Genomic DNA, 23,845 nt, shown 5'->3' with positions numbered 1-23,845 from the left:
AAAGACCCAGCGTAGCCGCAAAGAGAGCCAGTGTCATATATCTATGTGCATCAAAAGGTTAGTTCTGGGGCTTTGCCCTACTCTTTATGATTCCCTTATCACCCACATGTCCCTTTCCCTGAGATGTGTCCAGACCCCTTTCTTGTGATCTATCATTGATTCACAGAGCCCTTTAAAATGCAGTGTGCACCTGGTTGTCCCATTCTCCAGTACATGTCCAACCCACCTTACAGGAATGCAGCAACTCTCTAATCTCACTGGGGGATTCCTGTACTCCTCATGTTTCAACAGGCAGGCCTGAGCTTCCAAAAATGGAACCCCAGGTCCACCATACAATATACCAGTACAGGCACTTCTGCATTCCGTGTATACATCCACAGCACACTCACTGCCCAGTACTGTTATCATCATCTATTATGCTACCGCCAATATACCAATAAGCAGCACACGTACTGTCTGCTCACACTGTTCAGTACTGCAGTCTGTCTGTACTGTAGCAGTGTGTTATTTAAAAAACACACACTGCCAGCACACACATTTACCATGTGCACACTGTACCCCACTACACCTTTTGTGTAGTGTATTTCTTGCGAGCACACACACATTCAGCACATGCTTTCACCACACATGCACTTCCACATCAACCCGATGTGAGAAAGGGGTGGGTTAAGCAGCAAAACTTTTACTTAAAAAAAAAAAAAGTGAGCAAGCCTCTAGAGCTCACTCCAGTGAAAATGGGTAAAAAGGACCTGTTCATCACTGTTAATCACTACACGGTATGCTGCGATCACCAAGCTTATGGTGCTTAACTCCTAGTGAAGGCAGAAACCTCCCACCACTAGGATGGCATCGCTTTGAATACCCCTCCCGGTCCACCAGAACCACAATCCATGAGACAGGCCTATGTTGTGGTGTACACGCATGAACCTTGTTTGCCTGTGACAAAAAATCAGCATTAGGGATCCAGACAAAAACACAGTTTGGCACTCTGGGAAGGGCCACATGTCTCTCAAATCATAGGACTTTCTCTCCCAACAATGCCTCTGGCTTAAAGTATTCATGACTTACATATTTGAATGACTTGATGGTCACTGATGATATTGGTAGCAAAGATGCAAGTATTTGTGACAGTTTAATGCTAATCTTAAAAAATATGCTTTGCGCTTCATTAAACACGCGACTGATAAAGATAATGCTGTCATGCAGTGATAAATGTAATTGATTTATTATTTTTATGTCTTTCGATTAAATTCATGATTGTGTCTATTATTTGATAGTTTGTAGTATAAACCTAATAAAAATTATATTTAAAATTAAGTAACAATTCTGGACCTGTGTCTTAGAAATGTGTTCATCCTATTGGTTCCGCCATGTATTGCTAGTATACCAACTTGTGAAAAGACGCACACCAGAGGTCAGATCAGAACGATTTTTCAGTGGTGCAAAATAAATAGGGCAGAGTCTTTCACATAATTTTCTTGATGCTTTTCTAATGTGGAATGGCACAAATTATATTTGCACCAATGCAAAATCGGGAGCAGTCTGATTTCACATTATAGAAACATTTCTTTACTTTCAAATACGGTACCGTTTGTGAGGAAAATTGTTTGTTATATTCGTATTACATAAGCAGCAAAACTGTGCAAGATCAGTTGCTCCATGTTTTGTCTTTTTAAAAATGATACTCATTGACGAGGGTGCCTTTCTTACATTCTCATTATAATAATTAACTGCAATCCATTTGGGAAATCGAAGGTCTTTTGTGAACTGTTACAGCTATTTTTTTTATTTTTCATTATATTTTATTTATCATTTGCAGGACTATGTTTAAACGTTCCATGGCTAATTTCATTCAGCATAACATTTTCCAGGAGAGCTGAGCCCCTTTGAAGCTCACATAAAACTACTAAAGGCACCTTGAATCTTAACTACTCCTTTCTTGTTGATGTGCAAGAAAACACATTGCAAAAATAGTTGTATTTGGGGAGACTAATCACTTAACAAATCGTCCTCTCCAGTTAAGGAAAATGAAAGGTATATCCACCTCTTGAAGCCTATCAACTTGCTTTCTCACTCTCTTCATTTATCCAGAAGCTAGGACACTGTACCTTGTTTTTATCGCTATTATAGGCAATGTGTATTCTAGATTCTATATCATATCCTTTTGTTCTTTATTTGCCTGACAACAAGGGAGCCTGTGAATTCGTTAGCTTATGTTACAGCCTAAACCAGGTTAGAAGTGTATATTGCTAGGTCGTCAGCAAAAAGGGGCACAAAAAGGAGGTATCCCTGTAACTAATCCCAGTGCTAATGGCCCTAAATAGCTATAAATGCCTGGTGACAAGGGACCATTCTGATTTATACCTATACCTCTTAAAAGCTGACGTCAGATGTGCATTTAAACAAATGTTATCCTTCTGAGAAGATTTATTAGGTGTCAGTGGTACAGGAATTAATCTGCCCTCAAACAAAAACATTTATAAGTGCAGCACACACAAAAATACCAATCTACCTGATTGGATGTCTTTTGATCTTCATGAAACAAAAACGTATATAATCCGAACTGAGGAGCAAAATGAGCCTGTATCCTTCACATATAGTAGGCCTTGATTTACGATCGAAGGTATAACCTATGACTAAAGAGGGTGGAATCACATCTTTCCATCAGGTTAAACAGCTCAGTCAAAATGCACTCCCTAATCTATGAATGCTTGTTTAATCCTCAGGTGCAATGCCATCATAACGTGTAGCTTTTCATCCTTTCAGGTTCCTAGTTCATTCCTTGCCTTCTGCTTCAGTTAGTGGTAGCTCCATTGTTGCTCGCTGAGCCCTGGATATGGTATCTTTGGTTGGCATATAGATTTTCATCCAGATATTGACTGTGTGTCTGGGTTTAGATCCTCCTCATACATGTGTTCAGAATATTGAAGATCTGCTTAATCCTTTTGATACCATCAATTTTAGCAAGATTATCAGGGTCACAAATCTCTGTGATTGAATTTTGCTTTCCATGCTAAAAGTGAACTAGATTTTTGAGTAAGCTCATCTAACCTTCAAATAAATTGATTGCACTCAAAGTATAACCTTTTTGTTGTAGTCATACTGGGCTGTCCATAATTTTGCTCCAAATAGTGTCACTGGGAATATTTGCATTTTATCTTCTTACACATGCAGCTCCATTGTCCATCTTCCAGCAGCCCTAATAGTTTGTTACATAGGAATCTGTCTATTGGACAAGAAATCAGGAAAATGTTTAAAAAGGGAATGCAATAGGGGTTTTTAAAACATAGTAATACACAGGGCCTACTAAAAAAAAACAGGTCAATACCTCAGCAGCCCAGACTTATATTTTTAAGAATATAGGGATGTCTGGGAGCCTAGATATCCCAGCTCCCATCTAATCCCTTTAAATGGCCTGTGCCAGCCTAGCAACTTACTCAGTAGATGGTAGCGATGGACATCATAACAAGTTTGGATTAATATCTGCTTTGCTGCACACAGGCTGCCTTACAATAAACATTGAGCAGAACAAAATTCTACTCCTTCCATGCCTCTTATCTGACTCTAGCTCCCAAGTGGGTGGTCAGCCTTAGGCTGTTGAAATGATAAAAGAAAGGACTAAGCCACCAGGGGGGAATCAGCAAAAGGGAACTTCTGGGCTTCTTGCTTTGCCTTCTGAGACAACAGAGCAGCAGGTGAAAAACAAGACTCCCCACAGAGTGCCTCTGAAATGCTGTTTAGGCCTCTCTGTAGGGATATTATGGTAAGATTCAAGATATCTACAGAATCAGAAGACGATCGAGGATGCTTGGTTTAAATTTTCTAAAAAAGAAACAAACTAGATAACCGTGTTGAGCTGAGGCTGTGAAAGACCAGATGCATGCATCCCAGAGGGCTATAAATAGATACATACAATCCATCTCTATATTATAGGCTAGCCGGGAAGTAATACTAGGTAGGTTTGAAGTTATTGAGAACCAGGCAAGAAGAAATGATGTAGGTATTGGGAATGTACCTGAAGCAGAAACAGGTTAAGATATCAAGACATATATGATTAAACATTTGAAAGGCTTTGCACTTGGCAAGATTAATTCAGTCGACTTGGAATGTGAAATGCATAGGGTCTTTAGAGATCTGTTTAACCTCAATCTCAACAGGAAGAAACCTCATAGGATTTTTGTTAGTTTTTAAATTTATTAATTGAAAGAGGAGATTATTGCTTCACCAGGCCACAGCTGCCAACTTTCTCATTGGATGCAATGTTTGTACTGTGATATGGGATTGACTGTAGGAGCTGGTGAAGATGATTTAAGAATTAAAGAGGTTAGGCTGAAGAGGTTGCTCAACTTATTAAAACATACCGATTATGTCTTTGTTGTAATGATTACAGATTGTTTTTGAATGTAGCATCTCATTTCTACAAATAAAGATTTGTTGGACGTTTACGAAATTGAAGTTCTCCACTGATAAAACAACTGCTGGTACTGGTAATGCTCACTATGAAATGTGCTAAGAATTTCTCCACCAAGACTGCAGTGTTTATCGTTCTTAGCAGGAAATTTTTTGAATAAGCTCAGTAGAACTGCCTCTGAACTGTTCTGAACAATGGTAATTTTAAAAATGTCTTTACCACTTCTGCACTAAACTGAGTTTTTCTGTGGAAGATGAATCTGGGTTGCTAGTGTGAGAGCAGAGATTTAGCGTGAAATAATTATTTCTTATGTGTTAATACTTATGTACTAATGTGAAATCCTTTAATAATGAAAATGAATGGTGACACAAAATGTGACGTATTAGTGGCTACCATTAAGTGAAAGGCCTGCACATGTTCATAATAAAAAACTAACACTGTAATGGAAAATATTCTGTTTCGTTAAGAACATGTTCTCTGCAAAAATAAATGCTGAAATAATACGAGTATTTCTTGGGGTTCTGCTGTGCCTTTTAGCAGAGCAAGGCTACAGCTAATGTTGAATATCTACCAGGGCACTGAAAACTGTAAGTTAGTAGAATGATTTTATGTCCACAGGATAACACGTGCTTTGTTTGAATCTCAAACTTGTTTTAAACTTTTTATTAATGAAATGTATTTCTTTTGATATAAGAATTTCTTGTTCTCTGCTGTGTCTCAAGCAAGCAAGGTCACAGCATGTAGTTATCTGTCTGCCACGCTGAGCTAAAGTATCAACTGCATGAGATCATCTCCGTAGAATTTCATGCTTCTTTTCTTTTAATCATGAGTATATTCTGTGTTCATACCAATGGAATGTGTTTCCCTCGAGGGAAAGAACTGACTTGAAAATGTTTCTACTTAATTGTAACTATCGTTCGGCAGCAAGTGTATATTGGAGTGGCTGAACAAATGTCTCTACTGAACTGTTTGGAAGTGTGCTTCAGATGCAACGATTATTATCGTTTGGGCTTGCACAAAAGGAAGAAGCATTTAAGCTAATATTATGATACTTTTTGATGAGTTGATGATTTATAATTGGATGATCTCTGTCCATATGAAGTTTTTAGCCAATCACAGGAGTTTAGCAAGTTTAATTTAATGTTTGACATTCAGAAATTGGGGGTTAATTTGCTTCCTGGTTTCCAGAGGGTTCATTTCTCATTCTTATGATCTGTCACTTTGACATTTCATGCTTTGCCAGTCAGTCTACTGACATGGTATTTTATTATTTTGACTTATTGCTCATGCTCCATACAATGATGCTGGTGCTTACTTTAGTGCTCAATGCTTAGAGCCTGTAGCGCTATGCTGCCTGCCATAGAAAATTAATTTGATGGTTCAGAGAACCTAGAGTCCAAATTCTGAACTGTCACCCCTTTTCCCTTCCTCTGTCCTGATGCTAATGCTACTGTCCCCCTGATGAAGTTATAACCTGATTGCTGATTACCTCAAGGAGAGGTAAATGTATGAATTCTGTGCAGTGGTATTTGTCTTTAGTTTTTCAGGTACCAGCTGCTACAGTTTTAATACTGCTGCTTATTGTTTTTGATAGCGCCATAGCTAAGTGTTTTCTACATTAATGTTACTAAAACTTTAGCATGAAGCCCAACTTGCTAATTTGAGGTTAGTGAGGTGATCTTCTCTACGCCTATGATTTGACATTATTTTACTGCTGAATCACATGTATTTTATCTCTCTTACACGGATATTCATGTTATTGATTTGTGTTCTAACTATTGAGATTATTGTTTTATTTGCTTTGTTTAAAATAAGATTCTTCTGGCCATTCTGTCACCCTGTGATGCCTCTTTATTTGTACTAAAAGGTGTGGTTATTTATGGCCAAATGGGTAATGGTGCGTTGATTATTATTATTGCTCAATGTTGTTGTTTTATGTGTCCATAATCAGTACTTGAATCAATATAATTTAAATGAGTCAAAAGGCTCATAGACCTTAAAGTAGCGTCTAATCACTTACTGTCATGAAATAGTTACGCCAAGGGCACGCTAACAGTTTGGGTAGCCAGAGTTTGATGGTTATGTCTCTTTAAATGATTGATTATTGATTTTTGATTTAGATTTGAGTTTTGTAAATTGATGGAAAATATGGAGAAGATGTGTCCCTAAACGCCCAAGGTGACTGTCCCCGGTCCTTGGAGTCTGCCTACGTTGGTGGGGAATGTTCTCAGCATTCTATTATTAAGGTGAATGAAGTAGATTATGCGCTTGCACAGCTGTAGCTAATTTTGCAGGTGATTGAGTTGTTTGCAAGATTTTAGGGGAGTTGGCCAACTCCAAATGTTGTAGTAGAAGGGGTTTGCGTTTTCTGCAGTGTGAGAGTAGGGAAGTTGGTGAACATCACGTGTGTGGCGCTTGGTGCTCACAAATTGTCCACTTGGTTGTTCGTATGCGAACCCTGAGGTAGGTCTAAGACTCCAGAGTATATTAAAAGTGTTTTGAGACACATGGTTTTTGTTGTAATGTGTCTATTTAGTAGGCCAATCAGGTGTAGTTGGCAAGTTAAGTTTGTGAGACATGTTGAGTGTAAGGTCTTTTTGACTGAGATTTGTCGAGTCTTATGTGCACCAGGACAGTATCCATTGATCAGCTGAGAGTAAAATTTGCGGGTAAAGTTTTGCTTGCATATCTGGGGAACTGAGAAAGAAGAATAGCTGCTAGAGCGAAAAGCTTTTTTTGGTTTTGATAAAGTGCTCACAAATAATATTGCATTTGTTTTGAATGTTTAGCAGTTTAGGAGGACAAGCCGCAGACTTAGTCAGCTGCTGTGTGTAAGTGTGACATCATTTTGTGGTGTGCTTTGCTGAGATAGGTTGGTTAGTGAGAAGGGTCGCACACGGATTGGTGGTCAACCATGAAGCGCAATTGGTTGAGAAAGTAGACAAAGAGGACTGTGGAATTAAGTCACTTCCTGATTATTGATTTTTGACATAAATTTGTGAAATTAAGTTTTTCAAAGCTTTAAAAAGTGCTCTTGGAGGTGATGAATATATTCCAACTAGGCGAGGAGAAATTTGTCTGCCAAGAGGCACTCCAGCATATATTGTAATTGAAGAGAAAGGTACTGGAATATGCCTTTGGTTAAAACATTGGTGCAAAATCACAAGAAAAGAAGGGAGCTTAGCGTTTTCTTAAAATGGGACATTTAGTTTGAGAATTTAAGGACATTTAAGACAAGTGATGTATGGTCTTTGACCTCCACCAAGACCAGCTCAGTTTAAGGCATTAGCAATCTGGGAGCTAGTAGCCAGACAACAAGCATTGAAATTTGAGAGAAAAATTGGAAGAGCAGAGAAGTCACTTGCAGAAGCTAGGTGGAACAATGATCAGAGACAGTGGAGACTCGGTACCTTACGTGGTATTGGGATATTTCCCACAATGTCTAAAGACAGTGAGAAAGATGCAATGAAGGCTTTAAAGAAAACTAAAAAGTTGTTCTTCATCAGATGAAGAGCAGACATCAAAAGAACCTGAAAGGTCTTTGATTAATAATGAGGAATCAGACGATGATGAATTTATTTTACAGATATTGAGAAATCGTCCACCACCACCGTATGTGACACAAGAAAACAGTCCAAGTACTATTGTGAATCCTTCAGCACCAACACAAGTTAACATATCACAGAGTTCAATACAGAGTAGTCTTAACATGATTGAGAGTTCCACACAGGTTAATCCTAACATGACACAGAACTCAGTGCACACTACTCCTTTAGTACAAATACCAATGCAGAGCAGTCTAAATCAGTCAACAGATTCCGTACTTTTGCCACAACCTAGTGTTCTTAGGATTTATCCAAATGTGCCAATTGTGGACGCAACAACAAATCTAATAGTGCTAATAGGACAGGTTTACCAGAAATCAGTGTTGATTCAGTTAGAGCCAACCCCGTTGTTACTACCGCAAATGCAGAACACAGGTGTAATATAGTCTCAGAATGTAAATGACAGAGTAAGTCCAGATAATGTGTCTGTACTGGTCCACCCATACTGTTGTATGCTCAGAGTAAAAATGGTACAAATAGACAGGGAATCCTGAATATGAATTTGGTGGGAGGAGGAATCATTGAAAATGCCAAAATAGGTATACCTGTGACACAGAATGTTGATGGAACAAGGTCATTGATAGACCTAAGTTCTTTCAGAGTTCCTCTGAATAGTGGAGCAGGGTCTTCTATTGGTGCTGATTCGAGATCGATGACACGTCACCCTCTGAGTCTAACTGTACAACAGTTACCTAGTACTCAGCCTAATAACATCTCATTACAATGGTTGACAGCTCAACAATTAGCCCAATGGTTGGAAAAGCTGAATACCTCACAAGATGCTTCCAGTGGAGGGAATTATATTAACTACACTAAGCTTTCAATGGAAGCAAGTGAACCATGGTCGAGCGAACCATGGGTGTAAATGGGTTAGAGTCCTACACTGAAGAAGAATTGAGATACTTGTGCCCAAAAATCACAAAAGAAGCAGGTGAGATACATCAACCGTTAGCTGATGTAGCAAACAAACATGGGATACATTTATCAAAAATGAAACATTTGAAAAGAAGTTCTAGGTTAGATTTTTAAGCAAAAGATTTTGAACATATGAGATCTGCAGGAATGAAAACACACCTTAGAGAGTGGCTTCAAGGCATCCAGATATGGAGAGCATTAGACAAATGGGAAGGCAGATGGGTGAAGAAAAGAGACAAGCCAAAAAAAAGATACTGATACTTTTTCTGCAGAAACACTGCAGCATAGGGAAGCAGTAAAAGTTTCACCAATGAGAGAAAGTCCAGGAGGGAATTTTGTACATGTCCCTTGGAGCAGAAGTGACATTTTGTCATTTGCAAATGATTATCCCAGGTTGAGGGGAGAAACCAGTGGAATGTTACCAGCAGACAGATAAGTTTGTGAAACTTGCAAAATGCCTGTGTGAGGATTTGAACACTCTTTTAGAGATAGTTCTAGCAGATTTATGGATTGAATGCAAGAGGAGTGTAGATTGGTCAACAAGTGAGCCGCCGAGAGATCCAGTAACAGGTGCACCATCTCCTAAAGTAATGAAATATTACTATAAAGTGATTGAATTTCTGAAAATGAGAATTTCGCCCCAAAACATTGATTACCAGCGCATTGATAGGACTGCTCAGGAAGCGAAATAATCAATTCATGCATACTATGAGAGGTTACTAAAAGCATTTAAACATTACAGTGGTACAGAAACAAATGAGCTGAAAGACCTGATTAATTTTGTGTTCAGATTTGTTGAGGGACTCATACCAGATATTAGTCAGATGATGAAGACACATTTGATTTGCTGGCAAGCCAGACCGATTGAGGTTCTGCAGTATGCAAAATACTGTAATGATGAGATTGAGTTGAAACTGAAAAAGTTAAAGGAGAAAGCAATAGTGATGTAGATTATGGCTGCACAGACAGGGATTCAGGGAAATTTTCTAACCTCAGCAGCAGCAGGGAAATTGCATGTTTCAGAATCAAGGTACATTTCAGAATGGAGGCCGAGGTAGAGGTCATGGTGGAATAGTAAGTGTTAATCGTGGTTTGGAGTTGAATACAGTAATAATTCAAGGGAAGCAGCAGGGAAACAGAATGTTGCCTTGCCACGCTTGCAGAGAATAGGGCATTGGAAACAGCAGTGTCCGATGGTAAATCAGGGAGGTATGATTCAGCAAGTGAATGATATCAATTAATTTCAAAATGTGAGAGGACAATGAATGAGAGATTAAATTCAAAATTTCCAAAATAGTGTAAACCTGATACAAGGTTTTTAACCCATGCAGCCCATACAAAATGTACAGCCTTTACAAATGCAAATGCCCTAGTTACAGCAGTTGCAGCCACAGGTGCAGATGGTGCCTGCACAACAAATTCAAATCCCTGGACAACAAAGTCAGATACCTCAAGATCCTATGGATCAGCAGTAGGTGATGCTTTCTCAGATGGTCACAGTTCCAAGTGTGACTCAGAGTAACAAAACAGTACAGCAATTTCCATTACATAGTGAGGATGGAATAAACAATGAATGGATGTCAGAGTTCGGATGAAGAAGAATGTGTGATGGCAGCTTCTTTAGGAGTGGATCGGAAATGTCCTTATGTTAAAGGAAAGGTGAATGGTCATAGAGTTTCATTTTTCATCGACATTGGAGCTACACGCTCGACAGTGAGATCTGCAGAACTTCCAGATTTGCCCTTGTCAGGGAAGACAGTTCAGATTGTGGCGGTTGCTAATCAATATTTGACAAACCCAATTACAGAACCAGTTTTAGTTAAAATTGGCAATTTTAAAGGCCTGCACAAGTTTGTGGTTTGTGATTCAAGTCCTGTGTCCTTACTGGGAAGGCATTTATTGTGCAAAACAAGATGTTGCATTACGTGTTCAGATGAGGGAATTGAAATTCAGACAAACCGTGATAATGAAGACCCGAAACACACTGTAAACAATAAGTCAGTGTCTAAAGATTTTCCTTTGATCAATTTTGATGAGCCAGTGAAGGAGGATGGTCCATGGATTCATTTCTTTCCAGTATTCACAGTCAAAGGTCTTCCTGGTGACTTACAGAAATGTGTTAAGACTGAAGTTTGGGGCCCTTCAGGAGAGGACATTTGGTTGATAAAAGGAGTAGAGCCAGTTAGAATCCTAGTGATGCCTAATGTGGTTTTCTCTCAGATTCCACAATACCTAATGGAAAAAGATGTAATTGAGGGAGTGAGACCATTGATAGGAGAGTTTGTGGAGACTGGAATTCTGAAAGAAGTGTTGAACAGCCCGTGTAATTTACCAATAATAGGACTGCGCAAGCCCTGCGGGAATATTCGACTTGTACAAGATTTGAGAAAAATAAATGACATAGTGGTCAAGTGTTGCCCAATTGTGCCAAATCCAGCTGTGATTATGTTTCAGATCCCATGCGATGCTGAATGGTGGACTTTTGTCAAGCATTCTTTTCTGTGCCTCTTCATGAGAACAGCAGATACCTCTTTTGTTTTAAATTCCTGAACAAAGTCTACAGTTGGTGTAAAATTTCACAAGGGTTCTAAGAGTCACCATCCATTTTCAACCAGATCTTGAAAAATAATTTGGAATCATTAGTGATACCTTATCAGTCAACATTGGTGCAATAAATTGATGATCTGTTAATTGCGTCCAAAACAAAAGAAGGGTGTAAATATGATCCAATTGCACTACTGAATTTCTTGGGAGACAATGGACTTGGTGTCCCCTGCTAAATTGCAGTACTGTCAGAAAGAGGTGAAATACATGGGTCATTTGATTGAGAAAGGAACTAGAAATATTTCTAGAGAGAGAGAGTGAGTTACAGCTATTTTGCAAATGCCAGCACAAACTACTCAGAAAGATGTGAGGATGTTCTTGGGAATGGTAGGTCAAAGCCGCCAATGGATCCTGAATTTTTCAGTTCTTTCAAAGCCCTTTCAGAAGCTGACTAATAAGGATGTTTCAGATCCTATATTGCTGAATGAGGATTGTATGAAAGCATTTACTGATTTGAAAGACAGTTTGTGTCAGGCTCCAGCTTTAGGTATGCCTGACTACACTAAACATTTTCTGTTGTTTTGTCATGAACATGATGCATGTTCTTTGTCCATTGTGACTCAGACTCATAGTGGTGTGAATCGCCCGGTGGAGTATTTTTCAGCCACTTTGGAGCTGGTTGCAGTATCTTTACCCGGTTGTTTGCGGTCCGTTGCAGCAGTTGAGCAGAGCCTCCCCCAGAGCGAGAGTATAGTGATGGGTTATCCCCATACTATAAGGGTACCACATTCTATTGAGATTTTGCTTACCAGGTCTAAAAAAAACACTATCTGACCAGGTCAAGGCTGCAATTGTGGGCTCTCCAAATGTAAGCATTAAGAGATGTACAGTGCTTAACCCAGCAACTTTACTTCCAAATGAGGAAGCAAACCTTGATAAATTGGATGCTACTGAACATGATTGTCTGGAAATTACAGAGTTATGCACAAAACCCAAAAGATGTTAGAGATACCTGCACGGAAGAAAATGACCAAATTATCTTTGTTGATGGTTCCTGCCTGAGAGATAATGTGGGCCCGCTAAGAGCAGGATATGCAGTATGTACCATCTCTGGCATACTGGAAGCTTCATGGCTTAAAGGAGTGTTTTCTGCACAAGTGTCGGAACTCGTGGCTCTTACTAGAGCATGCCACATTTCAACTCAATCGAAAGCGACTATTTACACAGATAGTCAATATGGATTTGGCATTGTGCAGGACATTGGCCAATTGTGGTCACAGAGAGGTTTCCTGACTTCTTCTGGTTCACCAATAAGAAATGGTTAAAGAATTCATGATTTGTTAAAAGCGAAATGCATTAAAAGATTGCTGTGGTGAAATGCAGTGCCCATCAGAGATCACAAGATTACGTGTCATTAGGAAATGCATATGCGGATCAATTCACTTAGCTTTGCGCATTGAACAGCATATCCTTTAAAGGAAAATGGGAATTGTTACGTGAAAATGATTAAATCTAGGCAAATTATGTGATGCATGTTATTGATAATTTGGAGGAATTAAAAACTCTCCAAGACAGTGTTGGGAAAGATGAACGTAGGGATTGGTTGAAATTGAAGTGTGTCCAAAGGGACAATGACATATGGGTATCGGGAGAAGGAAAGGTATTACTGCCTAACAGTTTACTAACTCAAATGGCCAGATACTATCATTGTCAAGCCCATGTGGGGAGAGATGCCATGGTCAGGTTATTGAAGCTATTTTGGTTCAGTACAAAATTTAGACAAATTGCTGAAGCAGTTTGCCACACAGATGTGTTATCTGCCAGCAGATGAATGTGGGCAAAGGAACAGTTGTCAACATGAGACACATAGGCATGGCTGGAGGACCATTTAGCAGAATGCAAATAGATTTCATTGAGATGTCTGCATGTGCTGGTTTGAAATATGTGTTGGTGATTGTGTCCATTTTCAGCCATTGGACGGAGGCTTACCCTACAAGGAGAAATGACAGTCTCACAGTAGCAAAGTTACTACTTAGGGAATTAATTCCACGTTTTGGTTTTCCCGACTCTTCAGAATCAGATAGAGGCAGTCTCTTCAACAATGAGGTGATCAAGTTGCTATGTTCAGCTTTAATCATTGAGCAGAAGCTTCATTGTAGCTACTGCCCAGTAGCCTCAGGACTTGTAGAACAAATGAATGGTACTTTGAAATTGAGATTGGCAAAAATGTGTGCATCCACAAATCTGAAATGGCCAGATGCGTTGTTGTTGGTTCTAATGTCAATGAGAAGTACTCCTGACAAGAAAACAGGACTGTCGCCTCATGAAATCCTCATGGGAAGGGCCATGAGATTGCCAGCTGGACCTGTTTGTGAACATTACAGATGACATGGTATTGGACTGCTGCAAAGGCCTGGCTGATGTGGTTCGCTCTGTCTCATCGGGTGGAAGCTACCACACCAACCGTCCCAAGAGCAAGGACACAATCTGAAAGCGGGTGACTGGGTTGTGATCCAAAAGCACTGGAGGAAATCGTGTTTGGCGGCTCGGTGGAAGGGTCCTCACCAGGTGGTATTGATCACTACCGCAGCTGTGAAGTGTGCAGGATCCACGCAAGCCACACTAGGAAGGGGAGGAGGAGGAGAAGAAGAAGAAGAATAGCTGTTGAGATTACCACCACCTGAACGTATTCCAGGACAAGACAGGAGAACAAATGAGCTGGAGACAGTGCCTGAACAAGCTCCAGTTGCCTTGCCCACTCCTGTATCAGATGAAGTGAAAAGTATCCCGGAAGATGAGGATGAAACGTCATCAACGTCCTCAAATGAAATAGTAAATGAAATGGTCCACAGAGAGCAAGAAAGGGAACCGGTCCAGAGAAGACCTGCTCAGAGGAGGGTGTCCTCAGAAGCAGATGGTCTGCCAAACCAGACTTAACAAGTGACTGACCCCAGCGGGAACGGAGTTGAGGAAGATCTAAGCCAAACAGGTTTGACTCCTCCTGAACCGGTTGCAGGAATGTCAAAGGGGAAGAATTTGAGTCCAATACTAAAAAGAGCATTAACAAGAATGTGACAACTGGCCGGAAACAAGCTCAAAGAAGACAAATCTGGTGCAACAAATACAGGAAGAAGTTGGTAACACAAGAAGTAAAGATCTGAGTGATGGTGAATCAAGTGATGGTTGAAAAACAAAAAAGAAACTTGCCAATCGAAGATACTCTGGTCCTGAATGGACATATGCAACTACTAATAAATGGCAACAGGAATTTTTGAATTTTTGTTTTGACAGAGACATTCTACGTCCAAATTTTGGCACATGAAGAAAACTAATGGAGATTTGTTTGAAAAAAATTGAAAATTTGAAAACTAAATGAAAGGACTTTGTTGAAAAGAAAAATATTTTTGAGACACTTTGATAACCTAATTTTGACAAGCTGCTAAACTGATTTAGACAACTTTACCGATTTTTGACAAAAGGGTCCTGTGTGAATGAAGCTGTGAACATGTTTGAAAATGGATGCAAGAGATTGTTTGCACACAATTTCCAGCCTCTTTTGAGGAGGCAATTGCCTATCATAGTTTACCGCTTACTTATGGCATAAGTCGTAGACTTTTACTAACTCGATTCTATAACCAGGAGTATATCCAATATTTCTACTATAATATCAATGTGGTGTTTTCCTTTGTACCTATCATTAGGGATCTCAATAAGATAGCTAAGGATAATAACATAGAAATAGTGAAGGGTTTCTTTGAACCTACATTAATGTTTGGGACCGCATTCGCCCATAGAAATTATTTAACCTGTTTACTTTCACCCTCAGAAAAGAGGTTTTTAGGTTCCATAGAATATAAGAGAAGGACGATAAAGGCTAAAATAAGTAAGGGATTAGTTTCACCTAGTCCTGGAATTGACTATGCATACACTGACATTACTAAACAATGGAGACTAACTTTAGATGTGCAACAGGTAGGAAAACCTTGTATATACAGACCACAATCTAGGGTAGATATAATATTTTTGGAAACGAGTGAATGTAGACATGTGTTTTTGTTTGCGAATATGTGGACATTTATGCTAAATGGTCAAGAACCTCCTGTGCCTAGTGTCTATTACATCTGTGGGGGAAAATGCATATTTCCGTCTTTCTAGAGGATGGTATGATATGTTATTTGGGAATAGTCTTCCCGAAAATGTACCAACTTGACTTGATTAAATCTCCTAGAATGTCTGAATTACAACCTAAGAGACAAAAGTGAGAATCAGTTTCTAGTATTGTTGGAGACATATTTGGAGCCATAATTCCTTCAGTGGGAGTTGTTCTGAATTCTATTAAAATGTGACAGTTATCTACATTTGGAGATAACATGCTGACAAGATATTCAGGAGCTATTATTCTTTTGGATACTGAAATGGCTGTTGTAAGAGGTATGACTCTTCAGAACCGCCTTCTGTTAGGCATTCTTTTAGCAAAGGAGGTTGGAGTTTGTAAATTGCTTGATCTGCGTCATTGTTGCTCCTTCATACCCGACAACAGTTAAGAGGTTAGAGGCTTGATTAACAATCTAACAAAAGATTACACTAAATTAAAAGAACTAACAGAGCTCACTGTTTGGGGAAAAAGCTGGCAAAGGAATGACTGCTGTGGGGAACTGGATCGGCAACCTGGGAAAAGGATAGGTAATGAAAATAATACAAGGAGTTTCAATTATTGTGATTTGTCTAATTGGAATATGGGGAATATGCATGTTGTATAACGTGATCAAAAGAAGATGATTTGAAAAGAATCAGAGGAGGGTAGAATTCCAATTGCAAAAGGCTCAAAAAGGAAAAGATTAAATAAAAATGTGAGGGAAACAAAATGTTAGAAAATCAGTGCAATTAAATAAATAACTTTATTTGGGATATAAGTGTGATGACATATATAGTCATCAGAGGAGGGATTGTGAGAGTTTTAGTTTTAATTTAGCGTGAAATAATTATTTCTTATGTACTCATACTTATGTACTAATGTGAAATGCTTTAATAATGAAAACTAATGTTGACACAACATGTGATGTATTAGTGGCTGCCATTAAGTGAAAGGCCTGTACATGTTTATAATAAAAAACTAAAACTGTAAATGGAAAATATTCTGTCTCTTTAAGAATGTGTTCTCTGCAAAAATAAATTCTGAAATAATACAAGTATTTTTTGGGTTTCCGATGTGCCTTTTAGCAGAGCAAGGTCACAGCTAATGTTGAATATCTGCAGGAGCACTGAAAACTGTAACGTTAGTAGAATTATTTCATGTTCGCTGGATAACACATTTTTTGTTTGACTGTCAAACTTGTTTAAAACTTTTTATTAATGAAATGTATTACTTTTGATATGAGTATTTCTTGTTCTCTGCTGTGTCTCAAGCAAACAAGGTCACAGCATATAGTTATCTGTCTGCTAAGCTGAGCTAAAGTATCAGCTGCATGAGACCAACTCCATAGAATTTCAAGCTTCTTTTGTTTTGATCATGAGTTTATTCTGTGTTCCTACTAATGGAATGTGTTTCTCTCGAGGGAAATAACTGATTTGAAAATGTTTGTACTTATTTGTAACTATCGTCAGACAGCAAGTGTATTTTGGAGCGGCTGAACAAAGGTCTCTACTGAACTGTTCAGAAGTGTGCTTCAGAGGCAACAATTAATATTGTTTGGGCTTACGCAAAAGGAAGAAGCAGAAAGTACAAACCATTTAAGCTAATATTATGATACTTTCTGATGATTTTTTTTTTTAGGATTGGACAATCTCTGACCATGTGACGTTTTTAGCCAATCACAGGAGTTTAGCAAGTTTAATTTAATGTTTGAGAATCAGACATTGGGGGTTCATTTGCTTCCTGGTTTCCAGAGACTTCACTTCTCAATCTTATGATCTGTCACTTTGACATTTCATGCTTTGCCAGTCAGTCTACTGCCATTCTGGTATTTTATCATTTTGAGTTATTTCTCATGCTCCATGTAATGATGCTGGTGCTTACTTTAGCACTCAATGCTTAGAGCCTGTGGCGTTATGATGCCTGCCTTAGATAATTAATTTGATGGTTCAGAGAACTTGGAGTCCAAATTCTGGACCTGTCACACCTTTCTGCTGCCCTTGTTCTGATGCTGGTGTTGCTGTCCCCCTGATGAAGTTATTACCTGATTGCTGGTTATTTTAAGGAGAGGGTAAATGTATGAATTCTGTGCAATTATATTTGTCTTTTGTTTTTCAGGTACCAGCTGCTACTGTTTTATTACTGCTGCTAATTGTTTTTGATAGTGCCATAGTTAGGTGTTTTCTAAATTAATGGTACTATAACTTTTGCATGAAGCCCAACATGCTTATGTTAATGTTAATTTGAGGTTAGAGAGGTGGTTTTCTCTTTGCCTATGATTTGACATTGTTTTACTGCTGAATCAAATGTAGTTTCTCTCTCTTACACAGATATTTATGTTATTGATTTGCGTTCTAACCATTGAGTTTATTGTTTTATTTGCTTTGTTTAAACTAAGATTCTTCAGGCCAATCCATCAGCCTGTGATACTTCTTTATTTGTACCATTTGGTGTTGAGACTAAGTTTTGTGACCTTATCATTGTTAATATAGGGAAATAAATATTTTAATTAATACTAAAAGGTGTGGTTATTTGTGACCAAAAGGGTCATGGTGCGTCGTATATTGATTCTTTGGTGATTATTATTATTGTTTAATGTTGTTTTATGTGTCAATAATCAATACATTAATCAATATAATTTAAGCAAGTCAAAAGGTTAATCTACCTTAAAGCAGCGTCCAATCACTTACTGTTATGAAATAGATAAGCCAAGGGTGCTCTTTGGGGATAATTTCATTAGAGTTGTAGTTTTAGGTTCATATCAATTTATTAATAATATATTGTCTCTGCTCACAAAAGTATAAGCCCCTTTAGCTCAATAATCTATCCCAATATCAATGGCATCTCATTGTGCTCCGCTATACACAATTCTGTCTTTATAAAAGAACTTCACTTTATTCTTATTTTTCACTCTTTGTTGCCTTTTTCCCCTATTCTACCTGTTAATATATTCATCTTTCATTGTTTATTCTGCCACCCTTGCTCTTAATGTCTGTCATGAAAATGGATTGTCATATATTTATCGGGTGGGTCGAATGAGAGAAATAAACATTTGTCCTCATGGAAAATGAAATTAAAAGTAAAAGTTTTTATTCCATAGCACCTGACAACGTTTGTGTTGGATCGGAAGGAGGGAATGATAACCATTGATGATGGCATAAGAAAGCTGAAATTGCTTGATGCGAAGGGCAAAGTCTGGACACAAGATATGACTCTTCAAGTAGATGACAAAGCTGTTATCCTGTCAGACGTTGAGTCAAAAGTAAGTCCTTAACTGTAACGTAATGGTTGTTACTCTAGAAATGTTGATGAGATGTAATAACTATCATTGCAACATTATCTGTAATGTACGTTTATCCCGTGAAGGTTGAATCTTTTTCTCTTTCAGATTTATGTTTAAATCTTAGCATAATTCTTTTGGCCACCAGTCACACTCTCACACACATACACTTGTACAGAGTGATCCATTCAAACTTTCTATATTTAGGTTTGCAGGCTTTAAAAACATCAATTCATCCCACTCACACATCGCACTGGAAAAGTCCAGTAATTTGACAATACGCATGGCAACAGTTCACCCAAAATAGTCAGTCATATCCTTATCAAGGTTTTCAGTCTTGTTGGACCTCTTCAGTGCCTCATAAGCTAGCAGAGATACTCAGATTCTGTTGATGAATTTTGTGCAGACTTTGTGTGAGATGCTGTAACAAAACTGTGATTTAATCGTTTTATTCTTAACGCATGGGTCATATTCAAAATGGAATACTGTGATGAGTTAATAACAGCTCCACTTAATAAACAACCATAATCTCAGTTTTACTGTTAAGGTTTCTGCCCTGGCTTGTAGCTCAGCACAAAACACAGAGCAATCATGGGCGAAAGTAAAAAGACAAGGATATACGTCTTTAGTTTGTCAAAAGTGTACTGTGCATTATTTTATTCGCTTTTTAATGTTTAACTTACAACTGAATAATTGTGGCAAACTATTAAATGCTCAGTGCAACTTCAGATTACTTTTCAAGAACAGAAAATATTAATCACTAGGGAGGACAGGAAACACAAGATGTTTAGGTCCTAACTAGAGCAATTTGAGTGAAGAAATCATTGGCAGTTTATCTGAAACTAGATTCCGATTAGAGGCACCCAGGAAGGAATCAAAGTAATACACAGTAAATATCCCCAGATATTCATCAAATAGTATAGTAAATCGGGATACATAGGATGCCTTGGAGGATAGATGATATGGCCTTGCTGAGCTGGTTAAAGTGCAAGTGAAGGAATTTATGGAATATGAGGGGCAACGAGTTTCAGACAGCCCAGACGCCCACCATCTCCTTCCCCAGTTATCTTTCTGTGGCCAGCATCACGCGGCTGATGAGCAGCATAGCCATATTGTGGCCGAAGGGTGGAATGAAACGAAGATTGGTACCAAGACACTTGCCTATGAATAAGTTCAGATAAATTACAAAAAGGCTCTTGATAACCTTCCAGCGCTCCAGTAACTAAAAGAAAAAGTTCAGGTCCTGAAGCATAAATTAACTATTGCAGCGATATACAATCACAGTTGGATTCCATTCAAAACGTTAAACAAAGTATATACTTTGGTCTGGCAGCAATAGTCCATCATAACAGGAGTTATTTCTTAGCATCAGACCCACAGTCACTTCAGGATACAGAACTGAGAACAGAGTAACAAAAGCCTTCAGCACATGAGAATTCATTTGAAATGATCATACATGTTATTGTCATTATTGTTAAATTAATTTCGAAAGCTCTCAGTAACAATTCGTCATCCTTCCTTGACAGCAATTAGAGTGACCAGCAAGGATTTAAGCGGTTTAGTAACCTGACCGAGGTGTGCAATGTTTCGCACAGATATAGACAGGCTGTTCCTTAGACGCACAGCTTGTATGGAGAATGCTCTGCAACCCTGCCCGAGAAAATCTGAATTTTTTGTTAGAAGGCTGCTTCTGCCTATCACAGAACAATATCTAGTAAAGGTGTTCCTCAAGTACGACAGTACAGAGAGATTTGAAAAGAATGCTCTTAGCTACCGGTAACCAGTGCAGTTTCTTCAATTCAGAGAAGTATGATGAAATTTGTGGAAGTGACCGGGCCAGAGGAGTTGCAGCATTATGTATACGCGAAAGACGTTTTGTCAAATAACCCCAAAACTTAGCCCACTCCAATTAGTACACATTCCACATATACATTTATGAGTAAACTTGGCTGCAGTTTTCTTACATGCATGTCCTCTACGTTATACATCATTGACATCGTCAATCATAGTGGTCAGTCAAAATTCAAGGTGACAAAGCGATAATACAATATTACAGTGTCATAACTCATTCGGAGTGCCAGAAATCATTCTTGACATGATCATAAATCATATTTAGGAGACCGGTCATAAGTCACTGTTGATAGATTATACATCATCTCCGCCATAGATTTTCATTTTGACAGAATCATAAAACTTCACTGCATGACATGTCATAAAACATCAATGGTTGACATGTCCTAAAGCATCTCTGCCATATGTCAATCAAATCCTTGTCGTTTGCTTGTCATTATTCTGACACCTTTTGTTGTTGAGGCCATCCTCCATGATGTATTTTTAGCGTCATAAAGTTTTGTAGGCCCTTTCTCTGATTGTGAGGGTGGGTAGCCTCTTACTGCTGTTAGGCTGAACTCACTACCTTGTCTGTCCATATTGTGCCCTGCCGACTGGTGGGTCTGAGTTGTGAGTGCCGTGCTCTGCTTACTCCCCCGTCTGACTAATTACCCTGCCTTAAGGCATCCCAAGGTAAGTGGGCTTCCTCTGGCACACCGCCCTCCTGTGTGCCTCCTTTACCAACCAGTCTACCTTTTTTACAGCCATGCCACCTGTTTGGCTCACGTCCCCAGGTGGCTCCCCCTTTTGCCTTTTTGGGTTTGCTCCTTCTTCCTCTTTTCACTGCATCCCTCAGCTCCCCATCTGGCTCTCACGAGTACAACTCAGCGTCCCGGCCGTCAGGCCTCCCAAAGATCACTGTTATGGCAATACATTCCTTTCTGACAGCCCACCCACCCAGCTGGTTTTATGCTTTAATGAAGCAGCTTGAAGATGCTGTCTTCGCCACACTGGCGGTGGTCTCCCGACTGTTGCCTTCTCTTGTGATACCATACTTGTAAATTCAGCCCAGATTAACATATGCCTTTGGTCAAGCACTCCTGCAGCTCGAATCATCCATCGGACCATGGTCTTGGTTGCTCCAGGATCCTTTGGGCTGGGATACCTTGTCGCGGACTCAATAAAGACTGTTGTCTAATGTCTGGTGATTGGTAATTGTTCAGCAGCAGGCCCTTACATGCCTGGGTAAGCTGCCTAACCAAGGACCCAAGGCCCCTGGTAACCCCGGCTGTCAGCATGGAAGAGCATTCACCTCACTCCAGGGACCTTTCCTTTGGTCCACCAGTGCCATACCCCGACTAGAGGGAAGAGGTATCCAACAGTAGATGTCCTCATCAAGCACATGTTGACCCTTGTACTCAGTTTTCTTATTGTCTCACCAGCTGAGTCCTAAAGACCAGCTAGCTGCTTAGCGGAACTGTGTTCTGTGCTCTTCTCAGTTAGTTCTACCAACCTAGTTTGCCTCAAACCTGTGACATTTATTCAGGACCTTTCTCTCCTGCCCAGGTTTGCTAATATTAGTGGGTTTGACTTCCCCTGGTTATGCTACCAGGGCCAAATGTAGCACTTGGTGCACCAGACCTTTGATAATATTGCATTACAGGAAACTTGGACGATATCTATTGTACTGCATACTGGTTATCCTTGTTACTCCCTTGCAGCTCGATCTTCCAATTCAGGCCAAGCTAGGGGTGTTTATCTCTGTAGTTGAGATAATTCTTTAATGCCCAGGCCACTTCCATTAATATGGTTAGTCCTTTGGCGAGAGTTTCATATTGTGGGTGATATCACTACTCACGTTTTAATTTGTAGGGACTTACATTTCATTTTTTGTAGAAGTGATTGAGCCAGAGGAGCCGCAGCATTCCTTATACGAGAAAGACATTTGATCAAAGAATCTGAAGCTCCGAAGAACAAAGAATTGCTGTAGTCTCACTGACTAAGTATAGTAGCTTCAGTGGCATAACAAAACTTGGACTCCCCCTTGCAAAGTACTTGGAGGGGGCCCCATCCACCGGGACCCATTCAGGGGCCTGTTACCTTTGCATAGTGTACTCTGCTGAGGGGCACCCCTGGAGCTCGAGCCCCACCCTTGCAATGTGGGGACTGCGGGGGGTCTTTGTTATGGTTCTAAGTAGCTTGAAGAAGCAATTGAGCAGCCATGTGACCCCTGCTGGAGCACGATTTCATAGGCAAGCAGTGATGCCGCTAGCACATGTGCAGGGAGGTGTAGTCAAGATTTGACTTGTAGCCCTATCAAGTTCATCGCATCAAGGGTCAGACTAAGGCATTTTAGTGCTGGTGGCCACATCACTGCACTAAAATGCATTAATCACGCATATTAAAGCTCCTGGGACCAAAGTGTGTGCACGTAGGCACTGCAGCATTCTTATAAACAGTGCGAATTATTTTGGATGGTTCTGTGCTACTGGCGTGCGCAGCCACACTGTCATCATAAGGAGGGGTGAGCATTGCCAGGCTACAAAGTGTGTAGAAAAAGCAGCTTTGGCAACATTTGCCCTCAATAATTACACTGATTGGCTTGGCCTCTCTGGGCCACGTGGTCCTGACTCCATAGTGTGCGCATGAATACCTTTGCTCAGACAGACAGTTTGTGTGTGTTGTTTTTTTTCCCTGCTTTGTACGCTTCGCATAGACAAGGTGGCACTGCGCTGCTCATGGTGGGCAGGGCAGCGGGTGCTCGCAGGATGATTTTGACCCTAAACCTGACTTGATTAACAGTCTCTGGCCAGCCCTGGGATGAGTGCACACTTTAAAAGTGTCAGTGCCAGCTGGCCTGCTCTCAGCTGCAATGACTGAATTCCTCCAGGCGGCGCAGTGTGACTGGAAGGACACAGTCTCACTGGAACTAGAGATGATGGCTGCTGCTGCAGTCACAAGCTCACTAGTGTCTAAGGCCTCCTGGCAGGCACCTCATGGCAGCAATTGAAGATACTTCACAGGCTCAACCTGCCTGGCAGTCACTCCTTGCCATAGGTGAGTTCAGCATGCCTCACTCAAGAAAGCTGACATCTGCAGGGACTTCCACTTTCAGTTGCAGTATTTCA

At 39.7% G+C, this 23,845-nt stretch overlaps 1 protein-coding gene across 9 annotated transcripts in view; it reads left to right on the top strand.

The window, feature by feature from the left end:
- EPS8 (EGFR pathway substrate 8, signaling adaptor) overlaps nt 1–23,845 on the top strand; it is a 790,402-nt gene that overhangs the window by 463,400 nt on the left and 303,157 nt on the right. For all 9 annotated transcript variants that reach the window (XM_069228470.1, XM_069228468.1, XM_069228462.1 and 6 more), the window contains one exon: nt 18,708–18,869. In XM_069228470.1, coding sequence (XP_069084571.1) covers nt 18,708–18,869 — 162 coding nt within the window. The remainder of the gene's footprint in view (nt 1–18,707; nt 18,870–23,845) is intronic.

Source organism: Pleurodeles waltl, chromosome 4_1, assembly GCF_031143425.1.
Source record: "Pleurodeles waltl isolate 20211129_DDA chromosome 4_1, aPleWal1.hap1.20221129, whole genome shotgun sequence".
Classification (NCBI taxonomy): Eukaryota; Metazoa; Chordata; class Amphibia; order Caudata; family Salamandridae; genus Pleurodeles; species Pleurodeles waltl.
Note: the sequence above shows the minus strand (reverse complement) of the source record. Positions and strands in the feature narration are given on the sequence as shown.